At 35.0% G+C, this 14,822-nt stretch overlaps 1 protein-coding gene across 2 annotated transcripts in view; it reads right to left on the minus strand.

Annotated features, from left to right (window-relative positions):
* ITGB1 (integrin subunit beta 1) overlaps window positions 1–14,822 on the minus strand; it is a 50,036-nt gene that overhangs the window by 17,544 nt on the left and 17,670 nt on the right. The window contains exons 2-3 of one of the 2 annotated variants that reach the window (XM_074267068.1): window positions 6,746–6,815; window positions 2,054–2,139 (exon numbers count right to left, since the gene is read on the minus strand). In XM_074267068.1, coding sequence (XP_074123169.1) covers window positions 2,054–2,139; window positions 6,746–6,815 — 156 coding nt within the window. Of the gene's footprint in view, window positions 1–2,053; window positions 2,140–6,745; window positions 6,889–14,822 lie in introns of both variants that reach the window. The other variant, XM_074267067.1, reaches the window with a different exon arrangement.

Genomic DNA, 14,822 nt, shown 5'->3' on the forward strand with positions numbered 1-14,822 from the left:
GAAAGTATGAATTTAAAAATATAGCATTCCAAAGATTAGTATATGTTTTTAACAATCCTATTCCCATTTTCTATTTTTCTAGAAATATAAAACCTAAATAAATCTTAGATTCATTGTTTTCTAATACCTACTGATTCAATGAGGCAGCTAAGTGGCACTGTAAAAACAATGCCAGGCCTGGAATCAGGAAAACCTGAATTCAATTCTGACCTCAGATATTTAGTTGTGTGACTCTGAACAAGTCATTTTCCTCAATTCTAAAATGGAGTTAATAATAGCATCTTAACCTCCCATGAGTTTTGAGATCAAATGAGAGACTAAGTATAAAACACTGGCACATAGCAAGTGCTACATAAATGTATCATCATTATCAATTAATAGTATCTGTTAAACATCCATAAAATATATCACTGCATAAGGCATACTGAGGCAGAACTATCACAGAGAATAGAAAAGGCAAAATAGATTAGCTTTTACGAATTAGTTTGTATGGGGGAAAAAAACCTTGAATATAAATAGAATTTGAAAGGAGAGACGGTTTAAGAATATCTACATAATTAAAAGAACAGAAGGTCAGCTAAACTTAACCTCCATTTTTCTAGGCATCATCACACTATAATTATCCTCCACAGCAAAAAAGTACACTGGTGAAGTAAGTTTTCAAAACACTAACACATAAAAGTGTTAAGACTATATACATAGCTCATAAAAAAATGACTTTTTTCTTTGAAATATGATTTAATGATTTAATATCATTAACAATAACCAACTGTGAATTATTTCAGAAATAGTTTGGTAGGGATAATCCTCAATTATAGCTTCTCCTGTCCTACGGAGACTGGATAATAAAAAATGTAAATTGTGTTGAATATGCTAAGTCTTTAAACTATCACTCTGTGAATGATAAACAGTTGGTTGCCACAAGTACTCTCAACAGGGGAGGAACAAGGTTCTGGGCAGTTTCCAACTATACATGCCTGAAATAATTGGAGGTTTAGAGAATAAGAATGGCTCCTTTAGAAATAGCTTGTTATAGCCAGGATAGGCAAAGGAAGACCAAACTATATGCTCACAAGTATACTGGGATGATGGACTAGAGAAAACTCCAGCCTTCTATAAATTCCATGTCATTCCCAGTTTTACCAAGTGGAGCGAAGGGTAAAAAGATTTAGGTTCTTTGAGTAACTATGTTTACAATAGTCAAAGCGTGCAATCTGGTGTGATGTGCTTGTGTAATATGGTCTTAGCAACCCTTAAGCTTTCTTCTACTGCTTTATCCCACTTCTGGACTGATATTTTCATCATTAATGTTGCATACATAGAAAATGAAAATTAAGTTTCAGTTAAAGCAAATCAAATGTAATTAGGATCCTTCATTTGTAACAAAAGTAAAAATATCTAAGATATTTCAAAGTCAAATGCAAATAAATCTTGGGTTTTATGCTACATGGGATATATACTCTTATTAGCTTAAGTAAGTTAAAATTCAAGAAACATTTATCAAACATCTGCCCTGTGCAAAATGTTAGGTGCTAGCAATATAAAGGTGAAAAAAAATGAGAAGATCCTTCCTTTTAGTGATTTATATTCATCTATTATATTCATGCCACGTACAAAGCATAAATAAAACAAGATAAAAAGTGATGGGGACAAAGCAGAGATAAAAAAAAAATGCTCTATGAAAACTTAATAGTTGACCAGATATGGATACACATTTAATAGATAATTTTATTGACCAAGTTGGAGATTTCTGAGAGTTCATAATTAAATTTAGTTAGAAGGAAAGTTATTGTAAAAGATATGAACTATGCTGAAGAACAGAAGGAATATTCAAGACATACCGAGAAAGGATGTCATTTTAGAGGCACACAAAGCTAATGTCTACACAAGGAATATGGTAGCAGTTATCTCCCTTCTGCCCCCAAAACAAAGACAAAAACAAAATTTAAAAAAAAAATCAAGCTTAATGAATATATATACACATATATATATATATGAAAGTACTATAATTCATGTTTCATGTCAAAAACTAATTGCAATTTATACTACTTACAGAGTTTGTACACCATCCACAATTTGGTCCTGCTTGTATACATTCTCCACATGATTTTGCATTTGCTTTTAAGCAATCATTTCCACCTGTCCAAAAGAACCCAAGTCATTTTAATTTAAAATATTATAAAATAAAAACTACAATAATGTTGGATTATGAATGGAACAATGGAAAGACCATCCTTGTCTCTAGAGTTATAAGATCTGTTTTCAAATCCCAGAGCTGACATTTACTCCCTGGTCTCATTTTCCTCAAAAAAGAGGGCCAAATTAGATAGTCTCTGAATTTCCTGCAGCTTGACATCTATGAGTCTATGATTTTCCGATAAGATGAATTTAGTTTACAAGGATAAATGTCACAATGAGATAACGAACTTGTTATTTTCCCCAGGAACTATGGATTCTCAATTCCCTTATTCTATGCTGTTTCCTGACACAGCTCTTTTAACATCAATATTTTTCTGGTAATTCTTAAGTAGTCATGGGTGTATGGATTAAAATCATGAAGCAACCCTGTCTCAAATCTTTCACATTATTCAAAGGAACTTGCTGGCTAAAAATATGGTGCAGCATATTACTGCCAATAATTTATTTAGCAGGACTGGTAAAGAAGATGTTATGTAGGGAAGAATTCTATGCCAGCTATTTACCAATTATAATTAAATCCACAGAACAAATAATGAAATCTCTGACAACAAGAAGCCTTTGTGTATTAGAAGTGTAAACTGCTAGTCCCTAAGGCCCTTATCACATATTCTCCATCAATTTCCACCTCCAGATAGGGCTGTACAAGCTGAGCAGAAGGCCTGGGTCTGTAGCCACATTGCAATCTTCTGTCCCACAATCCTTGTCTGCCCCCCTATATCTACATGGGGGAGGGGATGTTCATCTTACTCAGACCCATCAGGAGAAACCTGTATGGGAAGGGACTAGGGTAAAAGAAAGGGAGAAGTATGCTGCTTTCTGTCTCTGGATCCCTAAGGCTAAAGAGATTTTTCTAAAATGCCCTCCCCATCATCCTTCCACTCCGGAAAGAAAATCTTGACTTTTTTGCATTAGACACTGATGAACAAAAGGAAAGGAAGAGAGCATTAGGGAAAGAGTGCAACAGGGATTCCAACTACATGGCAGCCCTGAGGCTCATATGGACATTAATACCCCTTATTTTAAAAAAAATGAACCAGCAAAGAAGAAAGAACCCCATCATAGAAACACAGTATGGGAATAGGAAAGATCGGAACTCATCTTCAGAGCAGAACACTAGTGAAAAAAGCTTCTATCTCAAAGAGTAGTGTGAAATGGCTCCCTGCCCAGAGAGAATTTACTGAAGAACTCAAAAAAGAATTCAAAAATCAAATAAGAAAGATTGAGGAAAAACTTAAATAAAAATAAGTTAACTAATTAGATAAGGAGGTAGAGTCTCAAAGATGAAAATAACTCTTTGAAAATTAGAATTGGGCAAGGGAAGACCAGTGAAGCTATGCAAGATCAAGAAATAACAAAACAGATTATAAAGAATGAGAAACTAGAACAGAATGTGAAACATCTTATAAGAAAAACAACAGATCAAGAAGAGAAAATATAATAATAATTGGACTGCCTGAAAGTTGTGACCAAAAAGAGAACCTTGATACAATAATGCAGGAAATAATCCTAGAAAACTGTCCTGGAGTAATAGATAGAGCATGAGAGCAAAGTAGAAATAGAAAAAATCCATTAATCACTATCTCAAAGAAATCCTTTGTGGAAAACACATAGGAATATTATTGCCCAACTTCACCCCCCGCCCCTAGATCAAAGAGAAAATTTTAGAAGAAACAAGAAAAAACAATTCAAATATGCTGGAATTACAATTAGAATTGTACAAGACTTATTAGCAACTACAATAAAAAACTGCAAGTTCTGCAATCACATCTACTGAAAATCTAAAGAACTAAGCCTATGGCCAAAAATATTATATCCAGCAAAATTATAATATTGAATGAAGAAAAATGGCATTCAACAAGCTTGCAGGTTTTCAGGACTTTCTATCAACCAAACCCAAGCTTAATACAGAAAATTTAACATATTTCAATTTCAAGGAACTCAACATGGACAAATTATTAATTTTTTTAACATGGGAAATGTATGTTTAAGGTGGATATCAACAATAGGGTAGCTTAAAAGAAAGATTGGGGACAGAATTAAGGTAAAAATTGTAACCATGTTATACAAATAAGGTGCAGAGGGAGAATAAACCGAGGCCATTGCCGGGAGGGGGAGAGGGAGGAGGGCTTATAGTGGTGAAAATCTACTCACATAGGGAATGGGTTCAATAGGCAACACTACATTTATACTATGAAGGGTATAGCATCCTCCAAGATCTATAAGAAGTAAAGGGGGAGGGATGGGTGAAGAGGAAAGCAAAGGGTGAGAAAAAACAAGGGAAGGGATCCATGAGTGGAGAGAGATTAAGTAATAGAAAGGCAATTTAGAAGCAGAATTAAAGCAAAGTCAGCAGAGGCAGAAGAGATATATGCGTAGGTGGGAGGGGGTGCTGTGTATGCATATATAACTACATATGTATACATAAATATATACTTTCTTATCCTTATAGTTATAGACTGCTTAGGGGTGGGGGGGGTGGGGATAAAAAGAAGAAAAAAAGAATAAGGTAGAAAAGGTGCACAGCATAAAACAAAAGAACAATTTATAAGGAAGTAAAGAAAAGATGGACATTCATGAATAATAATTTCTACTAATATCTGTACTTTTCTTGATCTGGTAATTTGTTGTTATGAATTTTGAATTCTCCCTGATGTTCTAAGCACATGACAATGTTCTCTTCTGTTTTGTTTAATTTTGTTTTGTATTTCTTTTCTGTTTTTTAAAATAAAATAAATTTAAAAAAAATATTAAGATCCTCCAAACCCAATGGGCATATGTACTGATATTCAGCAGCTTCAGTGAGAAGGGAGAGGAGAAAAACTTGATTCAGGATTAAGACACTAAAGAGATACTTCTAAACAACCACTTCCTTATGAATACATTCTTCTAGCGGGACTAGTCACAGATTAGCCAAGAGGTCAAAAACAGAAATACAGATCCCAATGTACTCATAGCAACACTATTTATGGTAAACAAAACAAAACAAAAACTAGAAAAAATTTAAAGTAATCACTTATTAAGGATCAGACGTTGATTGAGGAATGGATACAAAAATTATGCCATAAGAATATAATAAATGACAAAACATGAGTAATACAAAGACAAATGGTTGGCATAAGAGGGAATGAATTAAGGAAGTATGAGTTGGTGCAGGATGAAGTAAACAGAACTAGAAGAAAAACATATGAAATGATTATCTAAAAGTAAGGCTTGGGAAGTTTTAATGAAAGAATGTTGGCTTTCCATAATTATAAATATGGTTTATTTTGCTCTTAAAACTCTCTACAGAGCAATGACCAGATATATGTATATGCAGAAAAAGGATATTTAAAATTTGAAATAAACCATACTCATAGTCACCAACTTGGATTTCTATTCATATCTGTGGACCCAGGCATATTCCTGATCTTTACTTCCCTAGTCTCAGGATACTTTCTGACCTAGATTTTGATTGGCTTCTTGATGTGATAATATGATCTTCACATAATTCTTTTTGTTTTTCTTCCCTTTCAGTTTCTCCTGAACATATATTCTTTCACTCTTTTCTTCTTACTTTCTTCTTATTGTAGTATTTTATTCTTATATCTCCCATGTACATAATTCCTTTCCAAGTTGCACTCCTGATCTTTCTTTACAATGTCCCAGAAGCTTAATTCTGGAAACTCACTCTCATATTGAACTTCACACCCTGGGAGTCATCCTTTGCTCTTGTAGCTCCTCCCTCTGATTGGCTTGTTCCTCCCTGAAACTCCAATTTAGTAAGGATGTTCAGGGAAGCATGCTTTCTTTTCTCTTGAGACTGAAGTTCTTCTCCTAGGCACCTTCTTTTCTCCCTGCTTCTCTTCCTCCTGCACCACATCTTGTCTTCAGTAAAGTGTAAGCTCCTTGGAGGCAGACTGTCTTTCTGCTTGTATTTGCAGTCCCAACACTCAACATAGTGACTGAATCACAGAGCTTAATAAATACTTTTACCTACATTTCAGAGTGTGCTTTCTACTACATTGTGCTATTTCTAGGGTTTGAGCCAGGCCAGGCTGGGAAGCACTGTGGTTGGTCACTTTTTAGGAGAAAGCTGTACTGGACCACTAAGGAGTTTGGAAATCTGCATGAGGAAGCAGGGGGTCATTTGGTTATACATGTAGAGCTAGAAGTACAAATGAGAAGGCTGCAGTCTAGGAATCACTGACTTCCCCTAAGTTTCCTAAGTGGTATTAAGAGTGAGATTTGAACCCAGGTCCTTCAACTCCAAAGACAACATCATGCTACTAGAGAGAAATGGAAAAGCCTGAGACATGCAAGTCCCATAGTATATCACAAATGGGGAGAAGAAAAACCTAAGAGCTGAGAAGATCAGAGACCACAGAAGTTTGGCTGATGAATCAGCCAGCGAAGGGGAGGGGACAGAATGTCAAGCAGAAAGGAGAGAAAAAAGCTGGGAGGAGAAGGATCCTGTGTGTCAATGAAACAAGCGCTCAAACAGGGTTTCCAAAAAAAGCGGTTCTCTTTAGTCAAATTCTGGAGTGAAATAAAGAATAGATTAGCTTACCTGTTTGGCTGAGTACTTGACAGATTGAGCAACTGACCAGTCCAACCCAGAAAATTAGTTGTAAACTCATCTGTAAAATAAAATGTAAATCATATAAGTAATAATATAGGCTAAAATAATAAAATTCTTTAAAATCTCCCATTCTATTATCTCTCCTAATGATTTCATAAGACAGAGTAATTGAAAACAGCTGAATTATTTGAAAGCACAATTCTGATTTGGCAAACTTGAATATTTAAGATGAATATATCATTCCCAAAGTGTTTCAATTGCCTAGATGGGAAAAAGGTCAATAAATGATACAAAGAAAAACAGGAGTAGAAAAAAAATTATCCTGAACACTGGATGCACAGAATTGGATTTGACACAGGTATTAACTTTCCTAAAGGCTTACAATTTAAGATATATTGTAACTAAACAAATTGATAACATGTTTATTTAAAAGAGCACTTTCAGGAACTGACACTAAATGAAATGAGCAGGACCAGGAGATCGTTGTATATTTCAACAACAATACTGTATGATAATCAATTCTGATGGACATGGCCCTCTTCAACAATGAGATGAACCAAATCAGTTCCAATAGAGCAGTAATGAACTAAAGCAGCTACACCCAGGGAAGGGACTCTGGGAGATGACTGTGAACCACTACATAGAATTCCCAATCCCTCTAATTTTGTCCGCCTACATTTTGGATTTCCTTCACAGGCTAATTGTACACTATTCCAAAGTCCGATTCTTTTTGTACAGCAAAATAACTGTTTGGACATGTATACATATATTGTATTTAATTTATTTAACATGTATTGGTCAACCTGCCATCTTGGGGAAGGGATGGGGGAGGGAGGGGAAAAATTGGAACAAAAGGTTTGGCAACTGTCAATGCTGTAAAATTACCTATGCATATATCTGGTAATTAAAAAGCTATTAAAAAAAAAAAAAAAGGAACACTTTCCAGGTTATGCAAAAGGACCGCACAGACACTATTCAATTATCTCTATTCATAATACTCAAAAATTTTATTAATTGATAATCCAACTAATGATTTTGAGACACTACAGGATACCAAGAAATGATGTGCTGTAGCTACAATGTTTTTCATTCTAATTTTCTGAAAATCCTCTGATAATACATATTATATATAGTAACCCTTGTTAAATGAATAATTGGCTAACTAGAATATCCTATTTTCTAACTATTCTGTATAAACTGCTAAAATATTTATTTTATTCTATGCATTTTGTCAATTTTTATAATTCATCCTTGCATCTAAAATATCTGCCCTTATCTGGGAAGACTTACAACTACTATACCATCTGTAGATTGGAATGCTTCTTTGGTTTGTCTTTTCCCTGTTAAGGAATGGAAATTACCATGAAGGGGATTGTCAACTTGGCTGGTGCCTTTGACAAGGCCACAAAGGCTTCTATTACCTGGCTTAGGGCCACCAAAGGTCTTATTATCTCACTTGCTACGCAGAGCCTCCAAAACCACCTCACTGAAGGCCACTTTCTGGTTCTCAAAGTGGAGAATGTCCCCTTCCAAGGGACCCCTACTACACTGTTATTCCAGATACTCTGGGGGGCAGAAATAGCTCCAATGGATCTGCAGTGCTTCAATAACAAACAAAGACCCAAACCTACAGGTGAACGTTAGCAAGAGGCTCTAATTCTCTGGGAGCTCAATGATTAGGTGGGTCTTCTCATTATAAGCATGACTGGAATCCTGACCATTCCACCAAACATTAGTCACTCTGTCCTGAGGAAGTAATGAAGTCTGTGTCATGATTCCCTGTCTCTCACATGACTGCTTCTCCCTAGTTGAGGAGGGTATTGATACTATGTTCTTAGACTAGGAGATTATTTTTGACATCCTGCTTACCAACTCATGTCCTCAGAGCACAGAGAGCAAATATTGTAATAAGGAACATTGACCCATTAGATTTTAGGCTTGCGGATTTGTTCCTGTGTAGAATGATAAGGGGACAAGTCCAAAGTTGTGGGGGACCTCAGAGATCCCAGGATGCAGCCTTCTCACTTTTCAAATGAGGAAACAGGCTGAAGGAAGTAAAGGAATAAGTCCCAGCTCCAATACCTACTGCTGTATAACCATAAGCAAGTCACTTATTTTTTGTTACCTTCAGTTTCTTTACTTGCAAAATGGAAATAATACTACTTTCAATCTTCATATGGTCTTAAATATTAACTAACATCTTTTTCTCATAGCAACTTAGTTCCTCAACCCTTATGACCCCTTTTTCTATTCTATTTCATTTACCCAACAAGTTTTTCACATCTAATCCAATCCCCATGACACTTTTCAAAAACTGAAAGAGTGCTATGATCTCCCCCTATTTCTCTCCCCCCCCCCCAATAATAATAATTCACTGTAAGATTCCTTTAAATACCAAGCTCTTCCGCTGTCCTTAAGATGATTTGGTGTAGCGTCAACTTTCCAAAACATATCCCTTGTTTAAAGTGAGGCAGATACGTATTAAATTGCCATATTCAGTCATTGACTGATATTTTGGGATAAACTCTGGAATATTTGTACACAGCCAGTGAGTATCTGAGGCCAGTTTTCTATTTATTTAGATTACTCTTGCTGACTCCAAGCCTAGTGCTCTAAGATACTCTGTAACCTTTCTTCATCTGTAAAATGGAGAGGCTAAATTTGAAGGTCCCCAAGTTTAATTCTACATTTATGATCCTATTATCCTTTGACAAATCCACTTGTGGTATACTCTTTCAGCCAAATTTCACCCATGGTTCCAAGAAGCAGTAGCATATGCAGTAGCCATAGTGGATAAAACCCATCATGGCAGATGAGCTAAACCATGTTGGGGGCAACCAACAGGCCTCAAACCTATCAGAAGTTAGGGAGATGTACCAACATGTAAAGACATCCCTCCAGTGAAATGAACAACTGAACAATTTGTTCCAACAGCTGTGACAGCAGCTGAAGAAGATGCTGTGAAGGGCATCAGAAATACCAAGATCATCTCCACATTCCTGGCCATTACCAGTTCTCAGAACTTTTGCCTTATCATTGGCCTGTGATGATTCTGAAAGACAGAGTGAGACTGACCACTTTGTGTAACTTTGCCTCACTTAAATCCAATTCATGCACAAATCAAGAAATCACCTGTGATGTCATCAATCCTCTTCAAAAACAAAGGACTAAACTTTTTTTTAAAGACTTCCTCATCTAGAAAGCAGCTAGGTGGTTCAGTGGATAGAATACCAGCCCTAGAGTCAGAAAATTTTCTCTTCCTGAGTTTAAATCTAGCCTTAGTGATTCCCTGGCCAGTCACTTAACTTTGTTCGCCTCAGTTTCCTCATTTGAAAATGAGCTGGAGAGGGAAATGGTAAATCATTCTAGTATCTTTGCCAAGAAAATTTCAAATGGGGTCATTAAAAGTTGGACGTAATTGAAACAAGTGAACAACAATTCACTTACTTAGGTTTTAAAATAAGAAGCCTGTGATTTTCCAGAAGTGATATTTTGGTTCTGCATTCAACTCTATAAAGCCTTTTTTTCACTTAGGATAAATTAAAGTGCAATTTAAGCTTTTCATATTTGCGTTCTATAATGAAGTAAAATATGCTTACATAAACATTTTTTCTTTACTGGTTTCTTCTACATTCATACATATATTAGGCTAGCTAATTTTTAATTTTGTAAATAAAACTAACTTCTGGAGAAACTATGGGTAAATTTACTAATCTTTATTATTTTTTCTCATATCCTGTGATGGTACAACCCATTAAATCTATTGTCTTTAGCTTACTAAGAGATAGCCTGAAGTTTCTTTCTATATACTTTATGCCAAACATAAAACAAATAATGAATAATTGGATTGATTCACTGTAGCACAACATTAACAACTATTAATTCAAAGTCTAAAAGACCCAGAGGAAGAAGTCAAGGCAATCAAAGCAAGTGAATTTTGATTAATGACATTAAAAAAAAGCCAAGAATAGAGAAACCCAAATAGATACATAAGATACTCAAAATAAGCAAACACATATATTTGCACATGGGCAAAAATGTATAGAGAATTTACAGGAGGATGTGGGGGAAACTGGAGAAGAGAAACTAGTAGTGGTTAAGGATATAGGTGGGAGAAAACAATATAGATAAGTGTGGTGGAAGAGATAGATATAAAGAGGGTAGAGAAAGGCAGATGGAGATGACTATATAGAAATAAAAGAGTCATATAAGTCCTATGAGGTTCTATGTTGGGTATGTTCATGTTAAAACTTTCTATTAGCTTAAGCTGTTGGCATCAATTTAAATTGTTATCACTAATCTTTGTAATATTGAGGAATTGTTCAGGAATTTGATCTATTAATTTTTAGGGTAATTTTCTCCATTTTTTAGGTTTATTTGGAAGAGGATTGTTTTTATCTATATGATGCTCAACTAGGACCCGGTTAAGCAAAAAGCTTAGACTGATTTGCAGGATATAAGGGGAAGTCACAAAAATCTTTACAAACCCACCTTTCTAATATTTTGGGATGGGCTGATGCTATTCCTCTCCAAGAATAAATATTAGGTGACTTTTACATGCCAGTGGAATTGTCAATTAATGACTAACTAATACTTTTAAAGTATAAAAGTAAAAGTCTAAAACTCAAAGCATTCTTTCCCACACTAAACCTTTAAACCTAAGTTGAAAACCCCAAGGGACTAGAGAATCATACAATTTTTTTTTATTTGTAATAAATCTTTTCCTCAATCTAGTCTAGCCTATATTGTAGTACATTTCCCCATTTGCTTGAAGACCCTTAGTGATGGGCAGTTCAGTGTTAAATGGTTTTTCTTTACATCTTCCTAGTTTCACCCTCTGGGGCCAAACAAAATAAGTAAAATCCTTCTTTCCATGAGAGCCTTTTAAGTACTTGAAGATACAACATTTCTGAAATCTGTCCTAGGCCCTTTAACTCTTCTCTTTATACATACTCTTCCCCACTGGGGAAGCTCCCCTAGACTCAACTTTCATCTCCATGTAGATGATTCCCTGATCTACATCTCCATTCCTCATCTCTTACCCGAGCACTACATATCCATTACTTGCTGGTGTCATATCCCCAGATGTCCTATGGCATTTCAAATGATGTGTGTAAGACGAAGCTTTTGATCTTAGCCCCTAAGCTCATCTCTACATTTCCTATTTCTCTTAAGGGTGCCATTTTCTTGCTAGCTATTGAGGTTTGCAACCTAGGGATCATCCTTACACTCTCCCTTAGTCATTGCTCCCTACCCTCATACAATCAACTGCCAAATCATGGCTTTTCCTACTTCTCCCCTGGAGAAGTTTGCAATAGTTGCAAATCGAAATTGCAATAGACTCCTAATGGCTATCCTTGCAACCAATAATCAAAAATTCATGCTCCAAGCAAATGCCAAACTGATATTCCTAAAGAGCAGGTATGATCCTATCCCTCCCCTGCTGAAGATTCTCTGGCAGCTCCTCATTGACTTTGGATAAAATAAAACCTCTTCTGTTTGCCATTTAAAACTTTTTATAATCTGCCTCTAGTTTTTTTTTATGTTTAGATTAATTACACATCACACTTAAAAAAACAAAACATGTTCTAAGATCCAAGAAAGAGATCTCCTTGGTGTCCTAGAGTATAACATTCCATCATCTGCCTCAATTAATCTGCAGGAAAAGGCTGCCTCTCATGTTGAAAATACTTTTTCCTGTTATTTTTGCCTCTTGAAACTCTTACTCCCTTCAAGATTCATCAAGGGCCACCTTTTGCATTTGGACTTTCCTGATTCTTCCAATCCACCCTCAACCACTGCGTTTCTTTTACATATATTCTGTATTCCTCTACCCCCAAAGACATAAGATACTTGTGTGCAAGAATTTCTGTTTTTGCAAAAACTTAAAAAGAGATTATTATGCAAAAGAAGCTATCAATAAATCAATATATGAAAATCCTAATAAGCAAATCAGGACTGTGCTATATTAAATTAAGTGACTTACATTTGTTTTTCTGAATGTTAGTGATTACTCATAGTGGATGCCCTTCATCACTTTGCATCCATTTATTTCCAATGAAAGTGAATTTTTAACGAATCATTAGTTTTCTTTCTGTATCCATTCAACTCTAAATAAATAATGAATTTGAATTTGTTTGTATGGATGAAAGCCATTTTTTGGTCTGTGAAGGTTTCCACAAACATCCAGCAAGCAGGAATAGGTTCTAAAGAAGGGAGCTGTGGCTATGTATGATGAGTAACTCAAAAAAATTTGCATATCCCCCCAAAATTAACCACAATCAACTTTCCATCAGAGCATTGCTTTGGATTAAGCCCTTTGTTTACAGGAGACTTTCATTTAAAAGATAAGTGGTAGTTGGTAGTAGTTAACCTTAGTATCTAATAACATCATAAACAAAATAAGTAAGCTATACTGTGAAGACATGGATCATTTATACCTTGCCCTTCTCTAATGTGGCAACATTTAGAACTCTTCCCTGCTCTTCTCTCCATTCAAGGAATGGACAGCATTACCTAGACAACTAATTTAAAATTATCACCCAAGAAAAGCAGGCCTGTCTTTAAACTTATATATGTGGCTCATAAATAAAATATACACTTTTTTCCCCACTAAAACAATGTTAAAAAGGATAGTTAGAAAGTTAACTTCAAAACAATTTTCTTAAGTACTTATTATTACAGAACATATTATGCCTGGGACTGGGGATAAGAAAAAAAAAAATCAAATAAAACACGTTCTCTTAGAACTTGCAATGGAGTAGAAAACTACGATACATAAGCAAAAAATGATCAGAAATATGTGCATAAGAGTGAACATTCAAATCAAAACAAAAAAACTTCAAAAAGAATACTTTCTGCATATTGAAAACTGGAGAAGATTCAAAATGCAGAGTAGAGCTGAATGTTATGCTTAATTAATTAGGCTATAATACATTACTAACCACAATTTACATGTAAACAAAAAGCATAAAAGATTTTTCTTTAGTAAAGACCTGTGATTTCTTCAATTTAATGCAGACTGGCACCTGTTCTACAACTGAACAGTCTTGGAAGTCAGAGATTTTGAGAGATCAGCAAGTCGAGGGAGAAGGGAAGGGAGACTAAAACCTCTCTTCCACAGGCTTGCTCTGGTATAAAAAATATCATCCATAAAACAGTTCTTAAAAGGAGCTGGGATGATCTCAGAATCACAAAATTTCAAAGCTGGAAAGGACACTATCTAATCCAGCCAAATATAGAAAAAAATCATCCAGACAACAAACAGGAGAACAGGGAGAAGGGAACTCAACTTATCCCACTCACTGGTAAACAGCCCCCTTTTAAAAAAAAAAAGGGGGTTAAAAGTTTTCTTTTTCCTTTCATCAAACTTATATTTCTCTTTTTAACTTTCAACCATTACAAGTATATGGTCTTCCACATGACAGTCTTTCAAGTACTTGTAGATAGTTATCCTATAACTTCTAAATCCTCTCTCCTCTTCCTTACTCCCTTCAATATATTTCTCTGACAGGCAGCTAGCTAAGCAGTATAATGGTAGTACATCAATGACTAATAAACAAGTATTAAGTACCAATTATGTGCCAGGCATAAGAAATAAAATATTGACCAAAATATCAAATTTTAAAAATACTTATTTTTCAAATTTAGCATGGCAACAGGGCTTCTTAATCTTTTATTTATTTATTTAGATTCATGAGAGAAATATGAAGACAATGCATTATTATTATTGATACTATTTTTACCTTTTTTGTGTTGTTCACCTTTTCTTTCTTTTGGTTTTTCCCCTCTTATTATGAATTCTCTTTCACAACATGACTAATACGGAAATATACCTAAAATGATTGTTTATATATATAACCCACATCAGACTGCTTGCTTTTTTGAGGAAAGGGAAGCTAAGAGAGAGAAAATGTGGAACTCAGAATCTTATAAAAATGAACACTGAAAACTATTATATAATTGGAAAAATAAAATACTATCGAGAAAAAAAAATCATGGATCCTATGTTAGAAATGTCTGGTCTATTAGAGGAGCAGAAGGAAAATCAATTGCGAATTGCATA

This window comes from Sminthopsis crassicaudata, chromosome 5, assembly GCF_048593235.1.
Source record: "Sminthopsis crassicaudata isolate SCR6 chromosome 5, ASM4859323v1, whole genome shotgun sequence".
NCBI lineage: Eukaryota > Metazoa > Chordata > Mammalia > Dasyuromorphia > Dasyuridae > Sminthopsis > Sminthopsis crassicaudata.